The sequence below is a fragment of the Carassius carassius genome, chromosome 25, assembly GCF_963082965.1.
Source record: "Carassius carassius chromosome 25, fCarCar2.1, whole genome shotgun sequence".
NCBI classification, from domain to species: Eukaryota; Metazoa; Chordata; class Actinopteri; order Cypriniformes; family Cyprinidae; genus Carassius; species Carassius carassius.
The window spans coordinates 11,006,329-11,033,757 of NC_081779.1; the positions used below are offsets into that span (position 1 = coordinate 11,006,329).

At 34.4% G+C, this 27,429-nt stretch overlaps 1 protein-coding gene across 1 annotated transcript; it reads left to right on the forward strand.

The window, feature by feature from the left end:
- Positions 1-13,382: 13,382 nt before the first annotated feature.
- On the forward strand, positions 13,383-27,381 carry LOC132104176 (prolyl endopeptidase-like). The gene is made up of 15 exons (XM_059509447.1): positions 13,383-13,574; positions 13,939-14,013; positions 15,973-16,106; positions 16,329-16,459; positions 18,428-18,637; positions 18,839-18,960; positions 19,170-19,275; positions 19,868-20,059; positions 21,409-21,606; positions 21,779-21,882; positions 22,522-22,658; positions 23,096-23,190; positions 24,616-24,747; positions 26,244-26,400; positions 26,915-27,381. Exons 1-15 carry the CDS (start codon positions 13,533-13,535, stop codon positions 27,207-27,209), a joined length of 2,130 nt encoding a protein of 709 aa, XP_059365430.1. The 5' UTR covers positions 13,383-13,532; the 3' UTR covers positions 27,210-27,381.
- Positions 27,382-27,429: the final 48 nt, after the last annotated feature.

Sequence of the window (27,429 nt, forward strand, 5' to 3'; positions counted from 1 at the left end):
TGTGTCAACGCGCCATTTAACCACTTTGTTTACGGTCTTTGCTTAGCTTAAGGCGAGTGCACATCCTCCTAAACACAGATTATCTGCTCCCTCTGACCCTAAACATGTATGATTACATTATTCACTCTCATAGCCAAAATCACTTGGGATTTTTCATTTCATTTTCTGGTCTGTTTAGGCTGTTGTTTTCCTCATGTGACGTTGACTTGTTTTTGAGGAAGTTCCCCTCCTTGTTAGGAAAGAGAAGATGAGCAGGCTGCAGTGAATATGACTCTGACATAATAGAGAAGAGAGCAGTGACCGAGGCGACATGAACATCGACATGCATCGACATGAAGTTTGGTTAGATTGCGTAAAGGAAACCAAAAGGAAAAGCAGTTTTAATATTATTATCATTATTACTGCATGGTTATTCAAGGCCTAATTACTCAGAGGTGTCACAGTCATGCTGATGACTGGTTATCATGTGCTATGGTGTAAAAGCACTTTGTGGGATAAATGCATGCTGTCATGAGGATTGTTTTTACCAATGCATATGATTATTTAAAATTGTAGACCAAAACAACTTCCTCTTCTATAGTTTTTATATGGATGAAAGGAACGACATGCGCTATATATCTCACTTGAATCTCATCAAAGGCAAAGCAATGACATTGTCATGCACATCATGCACACATCTCGGAAACTGAGGGGAACAAACAAACACGTTCTTAAAGGGACGTTTTACAAAAAAAAAAAAAAAAAGCATGACTTCCTTCTTTCTTCTGTGGAACACAAAGTTTTTTTTTAGTTGCCAAGGAAACAATTCTAATTTTCTTTCAGTTTAACTTGATGTAATAAAATAAAATGAAATACAAATGAATATTAACTAAATAGACACATAAAAAAATAATAATGAAAATGCCAAATCTAAAAATAAAAACTAATTCAAAATATAAATAACAACAATAGCATCTCAATAATACTAAAATATCGCTTTGGACCTCAGTGTTCCTCAAAATGTTTTCTTCTGAGTTCTATAGAAGAAAGAAAGTCACACATGTCTAGAATGACATGAATTGTAATATGTAACAGTAAATAACAGAATTGTCAATTTAGGTCGACTATTCCTTTTTATCTTTTCATTTTCTGATCAGCCTGTGCGTCAGCCATTGGAAATGGTGTCTTTTTTTCTCAAGGGCTGGCAAACAAACACCCACAACACCACTGATCCATCTTTTGAGCCAAAACCTCCATCTGTTTCATGATTGGCATCATGTGCTGGAAATGGTTTTCCTGTTACTGATCTCTTCCTCTGTCTTTGTTCAAATATAATTTTCTTAAGTCTCTGAGACCCCTTCACCGGGACAGCTCAGTCTGAGTGCCATGAAGGGAAACAGGGCACAGGCTTCTCTGAATGGAGGAGAATGTAGTGACGTTAAATGAAGGAAACATCTGGAGAAGAGGAAAAACAGCAGCTACATGGAATACATAAAACAATTCGATCATCAAAGTGGATTAAACTGCCACTAAGCAGATGCGACAAAGGGATATAAATCACAAACACAGCTTAAGCACAACAATCACATTTATTAAATACATTTTTTACTACTTCCTAGTATCAATTGCCAAATTTGGTAACTAAACAAAACATTAAAAAAAAAAAAAGGTTATTTGAAAAAAATTCAGGTTTTCTTCTTTAGATTTTCATGTTTGAATCAATGTTACTTTTTTATTTATTTAGATATGTTTCAATTTCTGAGTGAAAAACTGTTTCTACACCTTTTTTCAGTTTATCATCAATAGGAAAAACTATTTCCTATAAACTGCTATTGAGAGTTACTGAATACGATTTGGTATACCTTCAGTGTGCAGAAATAACAGGAATATAGTTCAAAATTATACACAACTAAGACACTGTCTTCATATTCAGACCAATGGCACAATGCAATGTGAAACATGCTTATATAAAACAGTTCAATAAACAATATGCTAATATAGAGTAAGTTATATGGCCATTTGGTATGTGGAAATATAGAAGAATGTCCAAACCTGTATACTAAGTCAATGGCTACCATCAACTGTTTGGTTACCAACAATTTTTTTTTTTTTTTGTGCTCAACAAAAGAAACAAATGTATGCAGGTTTGAAACAAGTGGTGGGAGAGTAAATGATAACATAATTTTCATTTTTGGGTGAACTACAGTATCCCCATTAAGTACTTCTATTGTTCTACTTATTTCAAGTTTTCACTTTTCTAAGCAGAAAGGCACATTTCCTGTCAAACTAAAAGAACTATAGGTCAGTGCTAACTCACACTTTCACACTTTAACACACACACAAGCACCTAAAAAAGGCAGCGGGGGCAGCAAATCATGAGACAGTCAAGCAATAGTCCTGAACCAATCAGCTGCAGAATTCACACCTTCATCTAAAAAAGAAAAGAAAGAGGAAGTCTATTCATATGATCTTATCTCAATAATCTGCTGTCAGTTTACACCGCTCAAAATATATTCTGCAAGCTATCAGACACCTAAGTGCAGGCCACCAGCAGACAAATCATGTCCAGGTGAACAGAGTTCTGGACTGCAACTGGGTTTATGCTTTAACAGGGCATTAAATCTACACATTTTCCCTTGCATCACTTTTTCATTTATTTTTGTCTTATTTATCCTTTTCTACACAGAACACAGCAGCCTCATGCACCCTTACCCACTGTTATTATGCAACAAAGGGGAGTATTAATTCACAGTATAAAATTTATATTCACAGTGTCGTTAAATGGTCATTCTTTATGATACATAATGCCATGTACAAATATGTCAACTATGCAAATGTCATACTGTTGCACTGAAAATAATGGTATAATAAATATTTGAAAGCTTTATTGTACCATGAATTTGGTTATAAATATTATTCTAAATAATTTGTATAAATGAACCTATATATATATATATATATATATATATATATATATATATATATATATATATATATATATATATGAAGTTAACCTGTGGCATATTCAATTGAATGGGCATGATTTGGAAAGGCACACATGCCTTAATAAAAGGTCTAACAGCTGATAATGCATATCAGAGCCAAAATTGAGTACTGAGGTCAAAATAACTGCCTGTACGTAGAGCTCAGAAACAGGTTTGTGTCAAGCCACACATCTGTGGAAGAGTTCAGAAAAAAACTCAAGGGTCACAGTAGCATGTAGACTCTGTTACCCTTAATGGAAGAAGTTTGAAACAACCAGGACTCTTCACAGATCTGGCCTTCTGGCCAAACTGAGCAACTGATGCAGAAGGGCTTTGGTTAGTGTGGTGACAAAACACCTGATGCTCACTCTAGCTGAGCTCCATGATCATATGTGGAGATAGGAGAAATCTACAGAAGGACAAACATCACTGCAACACTCCATCAATCCTCTCTTCAGTTAAGACACATGAAAACATAATTGGAATTTACAAAAAAGCAACTAAAGGACCCTCAGGCTCTGAGAAACAAGATTCTCTGGTCTGAAGAACCTCAATTCTAAGCATCAGGAAACCAGCTCTGCTCATCACCTGCAGAGTACCATCCCAAAAATAAAGTGTGCTGATAGCTCAGAGTAGAAGGAATGCTCAGTTTGGCAAAATATAGATATAGCCTTAATGAAAACCCAGTCCAGAGCATTCAGAATCTCAAACTGGGCAGAAGGTTTACCTTCCAACAAGACAATGACCCTAAACACATAGCAAGATGGGCTTATAGAAAACTCTGTGAATGTCCTTGAGTGGCCGAGCCAGAGCCTGGGATTGAACCCAGTCAAATGTTTCTGGAGAAACCTGAAAATGTGCATCTGCCCCCATCCAACCTCAGACAGCTTGAGAGGTGAAGAGGTGAGGAGAAGGATGGCAGATAATTGCCAAATGCTGATGTGCGAAGCTTGTCTCATCATACCCCAAAACACTTGAGAATGTTAAGGTTCTTCAGCTAAATATTTAGTTGAACTTATTAAAGTTTTTTATTTTTAATAAATTTGTGAGAATTCTGTTTTTGCTTTGTCATTATGGTGAATGGAGTGTAGATTGATGTGGAAAAAAAAGCTATTTCAATCAGCTTAACATCTATATCTCAACAATACAATTTTCACACACCTGCAAATCATTGCAAATCACACTGAAAATCATGGAATATTGATATTACTAAATATTTAAAACGTTTATGCTGAAATTAGTTTAAATGAAGGGCAATTAATCTAATCTAATTATTTATATTTTACACTGTTATTGAGAAACCTCTACTGGTCTATTGGAAAAACAATTCTTTTTTTTTAAAAGGCCAATAAGCCACAAACTGTTATACATTATGCAAAACACTTGCTGTCATTGTTTACAGTTACACATTTTTTATAACCTTAAATGGTTAAATCACTCTACACTCTTTAGCAGGATACACATAGCATCTATTAGCAAATGAAGAAGCAATTAGACAGAGCAAAACGCAGTGTTCTGTGATAACTGATAACCCATTCCCTAATGACTAATTGTGCAACATATTGTCAGGGGGCAATGCACGGATGAAGCTGGTGGTTGGACAGTGTGCAACAGGTGGGTAAGTGCTGGCAGGGGGGCAAACACCCCCCTCAGACCTCCTCCCAAAAGATTTGAACACAGATCCGTCTGACAGACACGAGGGATTTTCCTCAAATCCATTTGAATCAATAAACATGTCTGCTAATTAAGATAAAGCTGGGGAGAGGGAGTGAATAAGGGAGGTCACGACACATAAATAGTGTAAGAGGTGCTGATTCACAGACGTCTAGACCAAATAAAGCCTACAAGCAGCCACACCTATAGAGCAGGGCAGGTACAGAGAGGATCAGGGATTTTACCTGGAATACTCACACTGAAAGTTCATATGTTTCTGTCCGTGAGGCTAAATATAGCACGTGTGTCCTTTACTTCTTGCTTTCAGGCAATTATTCATTTCCGTTTTCCAAGTTATTAACACCTTAACTTGGTAGTCCCTCCAGCAACTGACACACCCAAACTGATGATTTTTTTTTTTAAATAATATAATATGATATAATATAATATAATATGATATAATATAATATGATATAATATAATATAATATAATATAATATAATATAATATAATATAATATAATATAATATAATATAATATAATATAATATAATATAATATAATATAATATAATATAATATAATATAATATAATATAATATAATATAATATAATATATCAGGGTTATATACCATACATTTATTTGGTAATTAAAATGAAATAAATGTCCACTGAAATAAAATAAAACTTATTTGAAACTTATTTTATTTCAGCTTATTTTGCCAAGCCTCATTTTTCAATTAGTTCGAACTGAAAAATAAAAATAATAAATAAACTTTAGAATAATAACTGTAGAATAATGAATAACTAAAACATTCAAATAAAAAATCAAATGGGAATATAAAAATACTGACAAATTCAATAATATATTATTGCATATTTATAATAATTTATTATGTTGAATATTACAAACTATAATAATATATCACTGATACTTAACAAATACTTAAAATTTGCATATATATATATATATATGTATAATAATTCAATATTTATTATATTTAATAACAATATAATAGATGTCATAAAACTACAAAATATATTAATTTATTTTAAAAAGTAAATATATCAATTAAATAAGTAAATACACTTTGTTTAGTATATTTACATACATAAGGGAAGTTGATTTCATCATTTGAATGTGAGGACTGTTTGAGGTGAGTGTGTGGCATAAATAACTGGAACAACAGAAACATATCTCAATAGTCTAAAGCCCTAAATGTGATTGAGAAATCTGACTGAAACAAAAATCACCAGAACCATATTTCCCTCATGTTTCCTTCATCTTATACTCTCTCTTTCCTCTTAGACTTACAGTTAAGTTCTTCCAACCTTGATTCTCCATCCTTCTCTCCCTTCCATTTCTAACGTTCATTACTTTGACCTAATTCTCTTGATTTAATCTTGTCTCCCTCCCTGTTCGGACAACAATCAGCCTGACTAATTGCCTCAATCCTCGCAGTCTTGCTAGCTCCAGTACAGTCAATACAAAACAAACCCCAGCCTGATGCAATCAATACTGTCATCGCTGTCACAGTATTTTTCTTACAGTATCTGTGGCTCCTAAAATGTTAATCGCACACCTACTGACGGCTAATCTAATCTAATCTAATAATACATCTTCATCATCTGAATTATCAAAAATGAAACTATAGGCAACTATTTACTCAACAGGAAGAAGAGGAGGACGACACTGTTTCACAATGATGACATGCAGTAAAACAGTGTGACCCAATAAAAACTTGCATTCTGTGTTCCCATTCCCAAGGCCTGTAATAGAAAGCTATTCGAGTTGCTATTATTTATGAAATACTTCCCTTTTTCTGATTCCATTTCGGTCCCCCAGTCGCCTTTTAATCTAATTTCATTCGCCGTTTTCAACTTCTGCAAACAACAATAGTGTTTGTTATTCTATATCAGCATTTTTGGGCATTGCAATTACTTTTAAGCACTGAAAGAAAGATGGGGAGGATGAATGTAAGATGATTAAGTGGTAATAACTACATTGATCGTCAAATTCCAGGGATTATAGAGAGCGGCATTATTGCATGTGCCATCTGCTTGTGAGATCATGGGTGCGTAATTGAACGTGTACTCATGCAAATAACATATGGATATAAATAGATCAGATCAGAAATACTGAAAAGAGTCAAACTTGGATTTGACAAGACCTTAAAAAAAACTATGTCTATAAAAGAACATTACTTTTCTGCATGTGAAGATAATAAACATGTTTATGTATTAAAATACCCCCCCCCCCCCATTGTTCTCTCCATCGTGTGGTCTTTTTAACCCCCTTGCCACCAACCCGCACTGTTGGAGAGTCCCATTCTATCTGTAAGCTGATTGGCTTACACAGCCTAAGATTGTCAGGATACCTGTCTCTTTAGCTCATTAGTCTATGTGCATGGCATTATGGGAGATGTGTCTGTCTGAAGCCTTTCATAATGGTCCATCTGCCAACTTAGTCCACTTTCTAGTTCCTCTCACCTAGACACAAACAGCAAATATATATTTTTTTTATTTCTTTATTTCTTCTACTTTACTTTTTTCTACTTTATTTCTACTTATGTACATATAAGACGACATAAAAATGCCCCATATGTTAATATTTAAACAAGTAAATGTATGTAATTTAAATAAATAAAAACAAATATTTATAAAGTGAATATATTTAGATAAATGTTTATAAATATAGAAAATATTTATAAATATTTTGTAAAACAATTATTGTTATTAATTTGTATTATAATAGAAATAAATATATTTAGATAAATAAATAAATAAATATATTTAGATAAATAAATATATTTAGATAAATAAATAAATAAATATATTTAGATAAATAAATATATTTAGATAAATAAATAAATAAATATATATATATTATAAGCCTGTCCTGTTTTTTTTTGCCATTCAATTTCCCTCACTCCAAAATCCTGTCTACTATTCATGCAAGATGAAATAAACAACAAGATAAATACCAAACCAATAAATGAACACGTGTATTTATATGATTAATGATTTAAATTAAAAATGCTATTTAAATAAATATATTTATATAAATGAAGAATAATCTTAATACATTTTAAAACCTAATCTCTAATATAATATTCAGTGAGGACATTACTTTTGGTTTCCTCTTACTCCTTCTGAGCTTTAAAATAGTGGACCGATTTTTAAAAATGCATCCATCATACAAAATTTCATGAATGAGGTCCTCAAACCACTTTTTACAGAAACGAAAGTTATACGTGTATGTGAAATTGAATTGAATAGCTTCAGGCTGCAATAGAATTCGGCTTGGTTAATAATGAGGCCAATCCTTTACTCTCTCTTCCTCATCTGCCCTAATAGCTCATAATTAGCAGATGAGAAACGGTCCGTGTTAAGACGCTCTTCCTCTTTTTCCAATACGCTGTCTCCCACCAGACGCCTTTCCCAATCACTGAGATTAGGTGGATTAAATGTCTGAAACTCAAAACCGATTTTTCTTCCTTCCTCTGAGTCAACGAATTAGCCCATTGGAGAAATTGCAAGGTTCAACAACAACAATAAATATTGCGCTGTGCACTCCTTGTGCATGTTTGCCGTCGCAGCACATCCCCAAGGTTTAGTTGCATGTTTTGGTGGTTTATTTTATAAAGCCTTAAGCAGATTTCACACTGAAACACACTCACCCACTCTTTTATCTACAAAGACAGCAAGTCTGTTGAAAAGTGTGAGAACGGAATATATAGTGCCAGACAAAGAATTTAAGACAGCCATTCAATGATTTTTGTTATCTATCATGATAAGTTTCCTGACTAATTGCCTAAACATACTGAAAGTGCTGAGTTGTTTGACTGTAGATTGACAGAGTGATTTATTGTGATGTGGGAGTGGTGAACTATTATAGAACAGGTGACTGGTCTGAGTCATTAGCAGACTGCATGACAAGTGCTTTCCACTGTTTCTAAAAGTGATAGATGACTTCATTTCCTGCATGGTGAAAGGTAGGGTGAATTGTGTTAGCACTATCTGTGGAGGCAACATTATAAGATAACACATATGCTCTTGATACTCCTGACACTTCTAAAAGGAAGGCATCTGAGGAAGTAGTTCACCCAAAAATGAAAATCCTCATCATTTACTCACACACAAGTTCTTCTAAATCTGTATAAATTTCTTTCTTATGAAAGAATATATTTTGAAGAATGTGGATCACTAAACAATGTTTAGTCCCTGTTGATTTCCATGGTATTTTCCCCCATACTTTGGAAGTCGATGGGGACCAGCAACTGTTTGGTTTCCCACTTTCTTCAAAATATATTATTTTATGCTCAACAGATGAAAGAAACTCAGTTTACTCAAGACTTGAGGGTGAGTAAATGATGACAGAATTTTCATTATTGGGTGAACTGATTTGCTGTCTCACAAATTACCTAGTTTGGCCATATTCTAAGGCAGATGTGCATATATCCTTGTGGAGAAGCAAATCCAAAAATGCATTGTGAAGATTGCAGGTGAGAGAGATATTGATTATAAATAAACGATGGGTAGGTATTAAAAAATAGTTTTGTTATTAAATATCGTTGTAATATTTAAATATGCCATTTAGTTATGCAATGTTTCATTAGCTTAGCAACATGCTACCATCAAACTCTAAATAAATTGTGAGTGAAGTCTATTTGAGTGGCATGAGGAGTTGTAGAGCGTTCTAAATCTATCACTTATAAGGTTGCGCAATAGTCAGGTTGCTGTCACATTTTCCATTGTTCTATGAATTTTGCGGGTGAAATGCAATTATTTCTGTAGGAAATCAAAGGAAATTTTTGCATGAGGGTGAAAGATTTCCCCGTAGAGATGTCACAACTTGTTCAACTTGTGCTAGGTATGAAAGTGACCTCGATTCACTATTAACAATGCTAATGTTTACATGCTTTTTTTTTTAAATGTTTTTTGGAAATGTTTCTGTGTTTTTGTGAACCTCAGAGTATCATGACCAGATGTATGTCTGTTAATGAAGAATGGTGTTTGGGGTGACACATTACTTCCTGGGCTGCCCAGAGAGAATGAAGGCCATGAAGGGGAAACCACAGTGTTCTTTTGCCTCTCAGCAACATCAGTTAAGAGAAACCGTCCAGACTGACACCTAGGAGGAAATGTATATTTTTGTCTATACTAAACAATGCAAATACAGGAAGTCTCAACTCAAATAAAGTGCTCTTTTGCTGAATTGCTCGGTTTTAATTTAAAAAGTTTAGTTGCATATTATAAAATATACAGTACTTAAATTAGAATTGAAATGTAAATCTACCCTATTTTCTAAATGCATATTCTTGATGTTATTATGAATGATTGAGCCATATGTTTAATAAAAAAAATAATTAAAAAAATTAAAAAAATAAAACATTGACCTTTTTCAATTTTCAATTTTTAATCAAAACTTTGCCTTCTGACATACTTCTCACTTTCCCAATCATTTCTTATGCATAAATCCCGCCCCCTTCTTTCAATAAACATTCAGACGCCAAAACAAATAAATAAATGATAAATGAAAGTGGCAATTTAATTTTTGTAGAGTAAGTGTTATCCCTTTTTTCTAGGATTTGAAATTTGGTTGAACACATGCTTTTCAATATTTTGCTCAAAATATAGAAGAAGGAAAATAAACAGTTTTAGCTATAACTAAATAAATAAGCCATGTTCACCAATAAAAGCAAATAAAATAATAACCCGGCAAAAAATAAAAAATAAAATAAGAAATGTGTTTTGCTATGCAGTAAACTTAATAAAAAATTAATAATAACCAACACTGATACTAAGAACTCAAATCAATAATATTTAGCACCTTACTGAGCAACAATACCAGAATCTACAAAAGCATTAAGGGCCTGTGGCTGTAGTGGTTAAGTTGTACTGAATGTGCCGAGGCCATCCACGGGCACTGTAGCTAACATACAGTATACCACATTAATCTAACATTATTCTATGACTACAAATTCAACAAATTTTGTATCAATGCACAAGTTACTTGACATTCTATGTTTGTCCTAATCTTGCTATTTTTCCATGAAGAATGATCAAACAGTCTAGTTCAGAATTTTGCTCTATAAAATAAACATATGGTAGTGGTCAGGCAAGGATGAATATTACTACCTTGTCTGTGTATGAAAATAGGAGTATATTGTGCAATTCCTGTTTTTGGTTGTTGATGAGTTCCAGAGTAGTAATTTAAGACCAAGAACAGGTTGACACGCAAACCATTGATGTACCGTAGGTTACTCAGTTGGGGACTCTCCAGGACTGATTTTGGAAAGCAACAGAGTTTGTGATACATGTTCGTGTTTCAAATCTTCTCACTCCCTGTCTGGTGCCTTCAGATTCTTCCCATACTGAAGTAACAAAATCAATCCCCGCTGCACCCACTCGTCTCAGAATTGAGTTTCCCATCAGTGCAGCTATGTGCAGTATGGGATTCCCCCTTGAATCATATTCCTTTGCAAGCAGAGTGTTCATTTCTTTGTCTCTGACACTTTGACCCTCAGCTTCCATATGATTTTTGGCCTCAAGATTGGTTACAGCTTGTCTTCTTGTTTGCCTTCAGCATCTGTTTTGCAACAGGTTAGCAAGAAGTCAAGACAGTTAACCATTTAAAGGAATCATTTTGGGTTCAGTACAAGTTCAATCAACAGAATTTGTAAAAAAAAAACCAATGGAAGTGAATGAGGCCAATTTTTTGAAGGATTTAAAAGCATAAATGTGAAGCTCACAATAGTACTTACACGACTTTTTCTGTTAAAACCTGGGTATTATTTGCACTTTAAAGTTCTTTTAGTCATTTCTACAGTCAATGTTATGGCAACAAAGTTATAAATTGCATTTAACTTCACACAGAAAAAAATAGAAAGCATTTTTTTACATAAAAATATGTAAATGTAATGTTTTACTTAATTAAAATCCTTTTTTTTTTTTTACGTTTACATCTGGATCCCATTAACTTCCATTGTAAGTGCATCACTGTAATCCAGATTTTTGTGGGGGGTTTTTTAAAGAAAAGGAGAGACCAGAATAAATACCTGCAGTTTACTTATTAAGTTTAAAACAATGTCAAGAGAATATGTATTCGATGGCTACAGCAGAATCTAATTTTCATGATGGGAATATGTCAAAACAAGCCTTTTTTAAAAGCATACCAGAACCACCGCAGGGGGTGTCATTATTTGAGGGTTTATGTGTGTCATTAAAGGTCTTGTAATAGAGGGATATACGTTGAGACCAGTGACAGCTATCACACCACAGACATGTAAAGTGTGACTTAAGACTTAACGCAAAAATCCCAAAGTGTATAGGATACCTTTTACATGCCCGCTGACAAACATCACTTGCCTTGTAATTAAATGCCGGACAAACATTTTCAAATGTTTTTCTTTCAACCCTTTTTTTCCTCGTGCTTTCCACACTCTATTTTCTGACAAGACAGGCCGTCTGTCAGCATATGCCTGTTTTGACTTCGCTAAACTTGTATTACTGCCAGGAACTACAAATGCATGTCAACAAAGATCTGCGAACAAATGCACAAAATAGGCTGGCTGTTTTTGTGCACATTAAAATGGTAACATGGTGTACAAATAAGTGCTTTTCTACAAGTAAAGGTAATAGATCATCTACACAATACCTGGTGTCACTAAAGTTACAAAGCCAGAGACCAAAATTTCTATGCTTATTTCCAGACTTAAAATATCCTTTTGTTTTGTTCAATATATAAGACCACTACACAATTGCAAAAGATCACTGAATCAATCTTATTTCCAGTGAACTTTACACATGCGATCAGTAATGTTTTGATTGTGTTGCACGCCTTTCTGAAATTGCTCTGTTGGTAGTCAGCCATGATTAATTTATTCTACAAACAAAAGTCTCCAATAACAGTGATCTTATTATGATAAAGTTCTAAGTATTGTGATGCAGTGCTGTTACTGTTCAATCTTAAAAATAAAGGTTCTGGAAAAAAAATATTTAGTTAACTATAACTATAAAAAAAAAATCAACATTTTGTTAACTGAAATAAAGTAAGATATAAATATTAGATTTATAATTATTTAATTAATAATTTAATAAATTAAAGCTAAAAAATAAACAAATAAATCACATAATAAGAATTACTAAGAGTTAAACTGATATTAAAATGAAAACTAAAAATATAAAAATGCAATATACACTAATAAATATTATAAGACTATTCATAAATAATACTACAATATCAAAAATTTGAACAACATTTACTCAAAACATTTAAAAATTCCATAATTCCATAAAATTAAAATTGATAATTTTGTAGCACAACGTTTATTCAAAATTTAGTAAAAATAAATAAATAAATAATACAATTAAATATATTTGACGAACAAATTCCTGTAATATTTGCTCAGAATTCACTCATAAATATTTGAAAATGCACATTAGTCATTGCCAATTTTCTCTGTAGATGTTAGAAATGACACAATACAGCAAATCAGGCATGGTTTCGGCCGAAGCTGATAATCTCAAAATAGTCAAATATCTGCTTTTTGTACACTACAAATTTCTTAGTGTAAAAACTATTTGTAACAAAAACAAATGCTACTAAGACTTTTTAGGAGAGCACAGCGCAGATAACTGTAGTGAACTTTGTGAGATCTAACACCTCCCACTTTGGGTTGACCAATCCAGTGTGAAATAATTTCCTGCCTGAAGAGCTGAGTGGTTGTGTAATCAGGAGAGAGAGAGAGAAAGAGAGAGAGTGAGAGAGAGAGAGAGAGAGAGAGAGAGAGAGTGCCATGTTTAATTTCACTTTCACTTTTCGGAGTTAACTCACCCGGGCCTGAAGCATACGGACAAATATACACAGAATTACAAAAAAGTAAAAGAAAAAACCCTATCAAAACACACTCAGCATGGCTTTCAAATACCCTGAAGCACGAAGGGATGACAGTAAGGTCAGTGGTACTTTAACTCGTGGGTTTTGCAGATCTAATCTTTCATACATTTGTCTGCTCTTCTTTTCTCTTTAAAATGACATGCACAAACTGTGGACAGGAAAAACTGACTGAAACAACGAACAAGCTTTTGTCATGTATCATGAGAGTGGAGGAGTTTAGGGGTGTCTGTGTTAATATTTAGAGGTTATGTGTCAGAAGTAGCATATGGCAGCTGACTGCATTAGTTTCCTTGCAGCGTGGGTTTGCCTTAAGGCCTGGTTTATTAGATACAAAATTACATGGAAACCGAATGTGTCTTGTTTCCATTTTCTCCCAGTGCAGACATGCCTGTTGCTCCTAACTTTGGTGTTTTATTTCAAAGGTGGATGATTATCACGGAGTAAAGGTTCCAGATCCATACCACTGGCTGGAGGACCCTGACAGTGAGGAGACTAAGGTGACCACACACGTGACCCCCTTTTATATCATGACAGATTTCTTTTTTTATCATCAGTGGGGTTTTCATCACTAATGGAACAGGATAGCAGAGGAGCGACAGGAAATGATGGGAAGAAGAGGGAGGGCTGGTAGATGATTTATTCTTGGGTCACCCTCACAATTTTGGTAAATTTGTACTTCTCACCAGGCAACCTCTCAACGACTTCTGTTATGGTTTATTACACTAATAAAAAAGACTCAAGTCATATTCGGATGGTAATTGTTTCTCATAACGACATCTGTAAAAATACATTTGCCTGGTCAGTCACATGATTTTCAGCTGATATTGCCGAGGAAATTAAAGAATTCTTTCATTTGCGTGGTGCTTTGCCAGGGTAAAAAAAAGAAAAATTTATAAAAATGACTTTCGTATTTATCCCTTCTTATCAAATCCACAGAGATGTGGATTCAGGTGAGTATTAAATTAACACACAACATTTACTTTGCGCTTGTCAAAAAATAATTCAGCTGGGATTTTTTTGCAGTTCTGTAGTCAGGCAGCAATACAAATCACCAACTAGCCCCTGTAAATGTTAAAATTACCTTATGCCTCCATGAAAAACATTTACCATTCGAATAGGGCTTTAGTCCCAAGATGCTTGATCACTGTTGGCATTTGATCAACAAAAAAACATTTAAACAAGGTCCTATCAGCTACTGTGTCACTTTAAAGGTGCACTCAGTAATTTTTTACAAACTAAAAAAAAGTTGTATACAATAAAATAAACATTAACATTATGTATAATCAGAGTTTTTTCTCCGGACATTTAGCATTAGTCTTAGAAATATGTTTTATTCTGTATAAAGCAGATGCCCCCCTCATGGGCACTGTGATGTCGACATCCCATTGACGACTAATGCTACAGTCAGTCGGTTCCCAGCATGAACCACCACAAAGCACAAAAAAATAATTATAACTGAATCCAAGAATGTCCACAGTATATATGTGTATATACTATAATACAGAGAAAAATAGCCAAGCTTGTATACTAACTTCATTCATCCAGGCCAACAGTTGTCAATATAGAGTGCAAAAACACTGGTACTATTGTACTGTACTGAAGATAAGCAAAAATGTATTTCCCATATTCACACAGTGCTGATATATAACGTTGTTCATAAGATGAGCTACAATGTCAGATTTTTCTCTGTTCACAACCATAAATCATATGCTACAAATGCAAATCACATACAAAATCTTCCCAACCTCAGACCTACATGAATGTTTATAGGATTTATTCCTGGTTTCAAAGAAGGCAGAAGCTTTCTAAACCCTATCCAACCAAGGTTGCAATAAAAAAAGACTGAACCAATTAGTTTAAGCACCATTTAGTACTAGAACTAAATTCTGTATCATCCTTGGTTCACCAGCATATTTGCATTACAAGAAATTACAGCATGGTTTTCTAAGCTAATAATGAATGAAATCATCAAAATGTAAAATATGAATAACTCGTTTAAAAATAATAAACTGATCAAAACACCTGCTTAAGGAATATAAAAAAACTGATATACATTGTATGCTCATGTGATGATTAACTGACCTCAGAGAACCATGCACATGCAAATATGGTGTTAAATCATTAAAACATTAACGTTTAAGTAAATCAACAGGTTTGATTGACATTATAAGTCCCAGCAGCATCCTTTTACTGCAATACTGACATCAATTAACATGCTGCCTGACAGTTACAAGCTTTCGTGAGCTAAAACGACTTTCTCTTTCTTATCGGACAAGGTAAACAATCCATACCACCATGCCCATCGTATTTTTAGGCTTGCCCTGTTTTGTTTCCTGGTCTCCGGCTTTGGCCCACATAACCGGAACAAAGACACGTGTATAAAAATTTACATATAAACAAGTTCTCTGTGTGCATGACAACGACCATTTTAACAGTGTCCCTCACCCGCCCTGCAGATGTTTGTTGAAGAGCAGAATAAGTTGACCATGCCATTCCTGGAACAGTGTACAGTCAAAGAGCGGTTTCACCAGCGCCTCACGGAGCTCTACAACTACCCCAAATACAGCTGTCCTTACAAGAGAGGAAACAGGTAGCGATCAGATCACACAGACAACACCAAACACAACCCAGGCCGATTGCACAAAGTTTTCAGTGACAAGCTTTTTCAACATTCATAAAATATTTGACATGAATAAACATCTAATCCAATAAATGCACTTTAAAAACAACATACAATGTAACTTTGTGCAATGCTTATACCATCTTATACTTAAGTGAAATTAAATAAGTTTAATCAACATTCTATTTCTAGATATTTCTATTCTCATAATGAGGGTCTACAGAACCAGAGTGTGCTCTATGTGCAGGACTCTTTAAACAGTCCTGCATCTGTGTTCTTTGACCCAAACACTCTCTCAGAGGATGGAACTGTGGCTCTCAAAAGTGAGTTTGATTGATTGATTCATAATACATTTACACACATCTATAATTCACTTACACTAACATCCTACTGTAGTTATTCCTTTTCAATCTCTCCCAGCCTCTTCTCTTTTATCCTTTCCTTACATGTCTTGACAGATTTAAAAAGAGACAAGAAATCCATAGTCAATCTACAAAACAAACGAAAAAACATACATTTTGAGAATTATGATAATTATATATTATTACATAATAACAATTATACTAATTAAAATAGGGGGAAAAATAAGACTTTTAAAACACTAATACTAATAAACATTTGGATTTTATAAATAAAAATGTATTTAATGAGCACATGAAAAAACTATTTCTATAAATACATTAATATGTATATGCAATATGTACTGTAGTGCAGGAAAAAAAAATTTACTGAGTAAAATGAAATAACATATTTCTAAAATATTATATACATAAAATGGTAAATATTTGAAGTGAGAGTTTAGGTCTTTCTATTTGTGGAGCTCTTGAGATGCACAGGATTGCAAAAAAAAAATAAAATAAAATATTACACACGCTTTCTCTCTCTCTCTCTCTCTCTCTCTCTCTCTCTCTCTCTCTCACACACACACACACACAAATGTTAGTTTTTGTGGTTTACGGGACTCTCCATAGGCGTAATGTTTTTTATACTGTACAAACAGGTATTTTCTATTCCCTTACACTAACCCTACCCATCACATAAATAACCCTGCATTTTTAGATGAAAAAAAAAAAAAAAAAAAATTTAGTATGATTTTAAGCTATTTGTTTTATGAGGACATAGGAAGAGTAATACCTACTTTATTTCATTATACACATTTGCATTCTCATAAGCATATAAACTTGCACACACACACACACACACACACACACACACAAAAACATCACAGCATGACTGTATATCTCTTGATTTATGCTGTTTTTATCTTTCTAATTTAAGTGTACATTTTTACAGTAGTTTTCTGGCTATGTAAGTTTTTCTCTGCAGATATTTTTACACCAGATAATTTGCATAAATGGGAAACCAGACTACTTTCCCTTCTCAGTCTTTTCCTGGAGTGGCTGTTATAATAGTTTATTGATGTCTTTGCTGAACAGGTTTGGAGATAAGTTTCAGCCCTGAGGGACTGTGTGTCCTTCAGTAAAATACCCAGCTGGAATTTTTTGCGTTATGTGTATCCTCACTGCACTGCACTGATTCATATGTGACTGCTGTTTAAGGAATCAAAAATTATGTAGAAAAAGCAATAGATTAATTTATGACATGAGTGCACCCTCAAAAATCTACATCATAACAGGAGTTCTGACCTTTGTTAAAAAAAAAAAGACTTCTTCATTGCCCTTTTTCTCTATCACATTTTAGAAATCATCAGAAATTATATATCAACTGAAAACTTAAAATCACAAAATTCATCCTTTAAAACCAATTTTAATATACCATTAATATACCAATTTTAAATGGTACATCAATATCATGTTACAAAATGTTTTCATTCATGAATTATAAAAATTTAAGTTTGGATCGTGCACTATAAAGTCTATGTTCAAAAATGTGAGTGACAGTTAAGGGGTTAATTCAACTGCATATTTACATTTACAACACATTTTTTTCTTTAATCATTGCATGCAAATCTGATGTTGATGAACTTTTGATACAGCTTTTTATTGCTGTAACCCAGTAGCACGTCTGCCAAGAATCCTTCACATTGATGTAATTTACAGCTTTGTCTTTCCTCATTTTTGCTTTTCATTCCTTTGATCTCTTTCTATCTTTCTATCTTACTCTTTTGCACACCCTCTTTCAAACGCCTCTTTGTTTCGCGGTTTCCTTATATTGATACTTGCCATTTAGAGTGCATTAGCTTCATTCGCACCATTAAAGTTGACAATTTTGTGCTTTCATCATAGCTTGTTGATCATTTTTATGTCTTTTTTCTACTTGTTGATGTGCAGTGGGTCGCCTGTCCGAGGAATGTGAGTATTTTGCCTATGGCCTGAGCAGCGCAGGCTCTGACTGGGTGACTGTACACTTCCTGAAGGCTGATGACCTCACCAAACTGCAGGACGTTCTGGAGAGGGTAAAGTTCAGCTGCCTGGCCTGGACCCATGATGCCAAAGGCATCTTCTACAACTGCTACCCTCGACAGGATGGCAAAGCTGATGGTATGTGCACACTGTTGGCCAACTACACTACTTTCCTTCTCTGCTGACATCACTTATGGTGCTTCCAATGTGGCACAGGAAACCCACCTTTCACAATCCAGTTCCGGCCCTACACTTCTTCTACAGTACGGAAGTAAGACCGGTCATGAATGGCAGTTCATGTTGACTTTCTGTGATTTGCTCCTTTTATGTCCATTCTAGGCACTGAGACCACAACAAACCTAAACCAGAAGCTTTACTACCATGTCATTGGCACAAGCCAATCAGAAGACATCCTGGTGGCAGAATTTCCTGACAACCCAAAATGGCAGAGTAGCCTTACTGTAAGAGAACACCAAATTTATACAAAACCCACTTTTTGGGAAGATACAATTATGCAACTGGTTCCTACGATTCATGCAATGTGATGAAATATTTATTAAGAATTTGACTCAATTACCTGGGCTAAAATTAATTGTTCTCCTTTTTTGTGCGGTTCTCTTTTTGTTACACAATCCTTCCACTGTTTCTCTTTTTCTCCTCGTCTGTCCAGGTCTCTGACGATGGCAGGTATGCAGTGCTGTCCATCACCGAGGGTTGTGAGCGAGTGAACCGTCTGTGGTACTGTGACCTGCAGCAGCTGCCCAATGGCATCACAGGTCAGTTTGCATTTGGAAATGTTTGGCATGTGGGATGCCTAATAGCAAAGAAAAAAATATTAATAATACATTTTTTAAATTAAAACACATTTTAATTAATTAACGACTGAAACTGAAAGGACCACTAAATTATAGTATATTTAAATGTAAGTAAGATAGGGTCTATAAGATGTTTTTGAAAAATCTCTTTCCTGCTCAACAAGGCTACACGAATAAAAAATAGTAAAAAAAAAAAAAAAAAAAAAGATCTGTTAAAAATATATTTTGAAATGTCATTTATTTTTGTGATGTCAAATCTGAACTTTTAGCAGCCATTACTCCAGTGTCACATGATCCTTCATAAATTATTCTAATATGCTGATTTGTAGCTTAAGAAACATTTCTTATTATTATTAATCGTAAAAACTCTTGTGCTGTCTATTATTGTTGTGTAAGCCATTACACATTTTTTTCAGGATTCTTTTGATGAATAGAAAGTTCAGCATTATTTTGAAATATAAATGTTTTGGAATAATGTCTTTACCATCACTCTTGACCGTTTTAATGCATTTTTGCTAAATAACATATTAGTTTAATAATAATGTTATTCAAGGTTTGCTGCCATGGGTGAAGCTGGTTGACACATTTGAAGCTCAGTACACATACATCACCAACGAGGGCACCGTCTTCACTTTACGCACTAACCTGGACGCTCCTCGTTACCGCCTCATCACCATAGACCTGCAGAAACCAGAGCAGACACACTGGAAAACCCTCATCCCCCAACATGAGAAAGATGTTCTTGGTAAGAAAACATTATTCACTCTTGTCAACAAAGAGAATTTTTTTTTGTGTGTGTGTGTGTGTGACTTTTCCACCAAAATAAAAACTCTATGGTTTAACGTTTGAAAGCAAAGAAAAAAAACACCAATCATAAATACTAGTATTGTAATTTTACTGTGGTTATAAATAATAATAATAATAATAATACTCGTAAACTGAAAGGATTGAAACTGAAAGGACCACTATATTATGTTATATATAAATTCATGTAAAATAGGGTCTGTAAGATGTTTTTGAAAGAAATCTATTTCCTGCTCAACAACACTGAATGGATATTACAGGAAATTGTTTATATATATATATATATATATATATATATATATATATATATATATATATACACACACACACAAACACACACATATACAGTATATATATTCTTTATATTTTAATTTATATATATATATATATATATATATATATATATATATAATTTTTTTTTCACCATCATTACTCCAGTCTTCACTGTCACATGATCCTTCAGAAATCATTATAATATGCTGATTTGCCTCTTAAGAAACATTTCTTATTATTATTATCAATCACTAAAAAAGTTGTGCTGCTTCATATTATTGTGTAAGCTTCCACAATTTTTTCTGGATGTTTTTTTATTATTATTATTATCATTTTTATGAAATAATGCACATACTTCATTGCTGGTAAAAATAAATAAATAAATAAATATTTATGGCCAGTACATTTCTCAAGTCACCGACCATTGGCAGGCGTGGAACAATGTTAGTTTGAGGCCCTAGACACATACCTTAATGCTTTCATTACAAAACAACAACAACTTAAACATTTTCACTGTTATTACTCTGAACAAAAACAGCTCACAATTCATTAAGCAGTAATAAAATGGTTTATATATACACAATATGAAAAGTATAAAGTTAAAACACATAAAAATACCTTTAATATATTGCTGAAAGGAACATACAAAACCACTGCCAGGAAAAACCCTCATTTGTGTAATTGGACCGTTATCTCATAATTACAGTAACTCTTGTGACAACTAGCCCCGCTTACCCCTTCATTTTTCCTTACAGAATGTTTCGGTTTAAACATTTTGGAAACAGTTTTCTTAGTATTCTGTAGTCAACATCTGTGGGTGAAACTGTCACAAGCCTCCACACACACACACACACACACACACACACACACACACACACACACACACACACACACACACACACACACACACACACACACACACACACACACACACTTCCTCTTTACTCACACTATCATTAACTCATTTCCAATAAAAACAGAGAACTACAGCCTCTCGGTGGTATATCTTGTCTGCAGGCTTTGTGTCGTGTGTGAACCAGCGCCATCTGCTGGTGAATTATGTGCATGACGTGAAGGACATCTTACAGCTCTATGAGCTGCAGTCAGGGAAACTGATCAGAGACCTGCCGCTAGATGTGGGCACTGTAGTTGGCCTCAGCTGCAAGAAGAAGCACCCTGACTTCTTCTACAAGTTCACCTCTTTCACTACACCAGGTAATCACACTTAAAAAATCTAAATGTGTGCAACATTTATGCCAAAACACACTACATGACCTAAAGTATGAGGACACCCGAGTGTCTGCATTTACTTTGGAAGTAAAAAGGAGATCACAAAGATTTCCAGAGCAAAGAAAAGTGTTTCTATTCTTCATATCTAATCGCTCAGGCATAATCTACCACTGTGACCTGAGTCAACCTGACCCAGAGCCCACGATCTTCCGGCAGGTGGAAGTAAAAGGCATCAACCTGAGTGACTACCAGACAATTCAGGTCAGGCTGCAGTCTGTCCTGAAATAACACATACAGGAAGCTTCAATATTGAAAATATATAATATGTACAATACTTATATAAAAAATGTGGAATAATTATTTTTTAATGCTGTTGAAAAAAAAAGTCTCTTATGCTCCATTACTCCAGTCTTCAGTGTCACATGATACTTCAGAAATCATTTTAATATGCTGATGTGGTGCTTAAGAAACATTTTTGGTTATTATTGTCTTGCTTAATATTTTAGTGGAAATTTTGTATTCATCAAAGAATCCTGCAATAAAGTGCTTCAAGATTTCCACAAAAAAATATTACATTTCAACAGATAAGAACCTAATTTTAAGCAACTCAGCATTTAGAATGATCATGTAACATTGTAGACCAGAGAAATGGCTGCTGAATATTACATTTCATTTTAAAGATATATTCGAATAGAAAACAGTTCTTTTAAACTGTAATAATTTCACAATATTAACGTTTTCACTGACATTTTTATCAAATATATGCAGTCATGGTGAGAACAAGATACTTCTTTCAAAAAAAAAAAAAAAAAAAAAAATTATTGTTTAGAAAATGTTTAATTATTCCAAACTTATGACTGGCAGTGTAATAATACACCTTAATTATTTGTTTATTTACAGGTGTTTTACCCCAGTAAGGATGGCACAAAGATCCCAATGTTCCTGGTACATGCACGTGGCATAGAAAGAGACGGCTCTCATCCAGTATTTCTGTATGGTTATGGAGGCTTTGAGAACTCAATTCAGCCATATTATAAGTTAGTATAAATCTCTCTGTGTTTAAGGCGGGCGTACACGGTGTGATTTTTGCTGTCGTATGAGTTCGCATGCGATTTTTTTCGCATGTGTGCTCTCTTATCGCTCTCGCGTTACTTTTGAAACGTTACTTAATGTCATACAGTGATCCTTCTGTGCGTGCAGCGGTGCTTCAAGTCGAACGCGTCTATCAACTTCGTGCGATTGCTTCTGGAATTCGCAGGTTGTAAAATCGTGTCGTATATCATCTCCTCCGTACGATTTTCAGATAAACTCACTCGTGCCGTGTGCGTGGACATACGATCTTCCGAGTTCCGACCATCCGAATTCGCACCGTGTACGCCCGCCAAGATTGCAAATGGAATGGGATGGAAAGGGAAGAGTATGTGAAATATGTATATCCCAAAATAACCAATTATTTCTCTGTCTGTATGTGCAGTACTGCATACCTGCTCTTTATTAGACACCTGGGTGGGATCCTGGCTGTAGCCAACATCAGAGGAGGAGGAGAGTACGGCCAAACTTGGCACAAAGGTATCCTCACTCCTCACATGTGTTTAATGCCCTTTTGAAAGATAAATGAAGGAATGAATGAATGAATTGAAATTGAATTCAGAGCAGCTCTAATTAGTCAACTTTTTTTCCTTTCACTTGAAAATTTGTAAAGAAGGTCTGAAACTCGCAGAAGGTCACAGACTACTTTGCATGAAAGTGAACTTGCTTGAGTCACTAGTTTGATGATCACAGCGTCTGGATTGTGTGTTTGAAAAGCAGAGTTCCTGTACATGGCTTAACTATATTTTTTTTCCTGAAAACTTTCAGAAAAAAATGGTAACCAGTTATACCGAGAAATAAAAAGGATCTAAGTTTAAACACCTGGTTGTTTCATATACAGTACAGACCAAAAGTTTGGACACACCTTCTCATTCAAAGACTTTTCTTTATTTTCATGACTATGAAAATTGTAGATTCACACTAAAGGCATCAAAACTATGAATTAACACATGTGGAATTATATATGGAATTATATATACATAACAAAAAAGTGTGAAAAAACTGAAAATATGTCATATTCTAGGTTCTTCAAAGTAGCCACCTTTTGCTTTGATTACTGCTTTGCACACTCTTGGCATTCTCTTGATGAGCTTCAAGAGGTAGTCACCTGAAATGGTCTTCCAACAGTCTTGAAGGAGTTCCCCGAGAGATGCTTAGCACTTGTTGGTCCTTTTGCCTTTTGTCTGCGGTCCAGCTCACCCCTAAACCATCTCTATTGGGTTCAGGTCCGGTGACTGTGGAGGCCAGGTCATCTGGCGCAGCACCCCATCACTCTCTTTCTTGGTCAAATAGCCCTTGATGCCTTCAGTGTGACTCTACAATTTTCATAGTCATGAAAATAAAGAAAACTCTTTGAATGAGAAGGTGTGTCCAAACTTTTGGTCTGTACTGTATATTTAGAAAAGGTCCATCATATATGGCTTTTACTCAAGAAATGAATGATAAATGATATATTAATGATAAATGTGGTTATAATAATTTTGGAAATAATATTGACCTAGTTTGTTTAGGCCAAGGATCCAAAAAACTTTTTTTTCTTACATATATATATATATATATTTTTTTCCTCTAAATGAAAAATCAGATTGTTACAGTAGTTTAACCACATTCAAATATTGCAAACCGTTTCTGGTTTAAGCTTTAATATAACACAAGTACTGTACTTTGCCGCAACATATGATATATTATTTGAATAAATACATTTGTTCATGTATTGCCAAATGACTCATTTTACCCCTTACGTAAAGTGTACAATTTTTTTTCTATGGCTGTATCTTACACATATTAAAATTCTTAGTATAAGAGAGATTTAGTTACAAGTTAATATTACCTAATACCTCATCCCCCAACCTTTACATGCACTGCATCAAACTGTAAGTCTTTAAGAAAGATTTTTGATTTCAGCTGGCACTCTTGGAAGCAAGCAGAACTGTTTTGATGACTTCCAGTGTGCTGCCAAATACCTGATCCAAGAGGGATACACCTCAGCCAGCCGGATCACTATCAAAGGAGCTTCCAACGGCGGCCTGCTCGTGGGTGAGTTCTTTGGAAGAGTGTGACATCAGTGGTCTGAGGAAGACAGACGGACACAATCATCTCCAGCTAATGAAGAACACAGCCAATAAGACTCGATAGTCTAAGCACACATACGCCTTTGCACATGGTTAAATTAGAATGGTGCTATAATGGAAACTTATGGACATGCAGCTCTGCGGCTCTAATGATGTGTGCAATCTGTGCTGTCACTCTCATTAAACAGCAGGTTTAGTAGGAGATACAGTCGTTAGATGGGTGGCACTCACCAGCTGCCAGTGCAAATACAGTTTCAATCTCTGTCTTATTCATAGGAGAGACAGGATTGAGTCAGTGCAGCTATTGTGTATATGCAGGATTGTGCAGAATTCATGTGCGGTTGATCGTGGGAGGCACATGGAATCTGTTTAAACGTTTTTAGATTTTTCGCAGAACTGAACACGTCATTTAAAAGGTTCTACAAGTTTCCAGCCCATTGTGTGTGTCTTTAGCAGATATTTCTGGAAATATGATTATTCTTTGAGCTATCAGTAAGTTCTGAAGTCCAAGAGGCCAAGATGATTTTCTTTTATTTTTGGTTTAAAGTGCCTCCATTTATTTAATATTTATTATTCTCTGCAGTATACCTAAATAAAAGAAGAAATATGAAGAAAATGTGCAAAAATTAGACAGACAGGAGAGACAGGATTGAGTCAGTATATATATATATATATATATATATATATATATATATATATATATATATATATATATATATATATATATATATATACATTATTATTAATACAATTGAATAAAATAATACATATTGAAAAATGTTCTTCATTTTTCACTTCAAGTATGCAAAATAAATACATAGTTTATAATAAGTGTAATATGCATAAAAAAATAAGAAGAGAAACTGTCAGAAATTAGAAAATTATTGGATCCATTTTTGTTACACAACAGAAAAAAAAGTCTAAAAAAAAAAACAAAAAACACATTGCCATTCAGGACATTCATGAATATCATGACTGCATTCAGCTCAGCTTAACACCATGTATAACCATGTTTTTCATTCCGCAAAAAGTGAAAAAATTTCCCCCTAAAATTCTGAGCCAAAAAATTTACAGATTCCATCTGCACCTGGTCGTGGGTTACTGGTGTGTGTGGGTGTGAGGTAACAATCAGAACTAGATAAATGTGTAGGCGGTGCAACGTTTTGAAAACAGTGGCGGTGAATAAATTACTAAGCATTTGAAAAAAAGCTTCTTTATGCTGAATGTGTTAGCTAGGTTAGTATGTCTATGTTGATCCCTATGTTTAGTCACAGTGTAGTTAACATGGCCTTTAAAAAGGTGAAGTGTGACAAATTGGGCTTCACTATCTGAGTAATCCAAAACATTTTCAAGCCCACTCATTTAAGTACAGGTGTGTGAGTCAGTGTGTCTGGTAAATGTGGACTGTGTTTGGCCAATGTATACAATGGGAGAAGAGTAATCTATGCATTTCTTTTGCAGCGGCATGTGTAAACCAACAGCCCGAGCTCTTCGGCTGTGCGGTAGCTAAGGTTGGTGTCATGGACATGCTCAAGTTCCACAAATTCACCATCGGTCATGCCTGGACCACTGACTATGGCTGTGCCGATGATCCTGAACAGTTTAAATGGCTCATCAAGTAAGGATTCCTGTCTTTTAAAAGCCATAAACTACTGGTCAAAAGTTTGGAATCATTAAGATTTTTTTTTAATTGTTTTTAGAAGAAGTCTCTTATGCTCACCAAGGCCAAAATCTAGTAGAACCGTAATATTGTGAAATATTATTAGTATTAAATGTTTTACTGCTTAATAATTTCATGCTAACCATTATATATTTTGTCCAGGTTTCTTTAAAGAAAAGTTCAATGAACCGCATTTATTATAAATAGAAATCTTTTGTAACTTAAATGTCACTTTTGATCAGTTTAAAGCACCCTTTAATTTTAATATGTCCATAATACATAACGCGTCCATAATACATATTTTTCTTAAATCCTACCACGGTTTCCACAAATTAAGCTTCAAATTCTGTTTTTAATATTAGAATGATTACCGAAGGATCATGTGACAGTAAATAATTAATTATAATTGTAAATTTCATACTATAATATGTCCAAAAAAATATATATAATAATTTGCTCTTTTCCTCCACAGGTACTCTCCTCTCCATAACCTTCCTCAGACCCCTAGAGACGGGACCCCGTACCCCGCTATGCTACTGCTGACAGCCGATCACGATGACCGCGTAGTTCCCCTGCACACTTTGAAATATGTGGCCACTCTCCAGCATGGCATGGGCCGCAGCCCCGGGCAAACCCAGCCGCTGCTGGTCAGAGTGGACACACGAAGCGGACATGGAGCTGGGAAACCCACTGCTAAAGCCATCCTGGAGGACACTCACATCATCTCCTTTATAGCTGAGACACTGAAACTCAGATGGAGAGAATGAGGGAGAGACAGAGAGATGCAGAAGATAAACAAAATTAACAATTTAGGGAAAAGAGCACAAATTATCAAGTGATTTCTAAAGATTTTTGACTGTCTTTATGCAGAGAGACTGAGGGACAAGGGCAAGTAAAACATGGAAGTACTGAACTGATTTTTTTTTTGTAGGAAATTGATTTTGACTTTTGCTTCAGCACAACATTGTTCATAAAGTATGTTTTTTT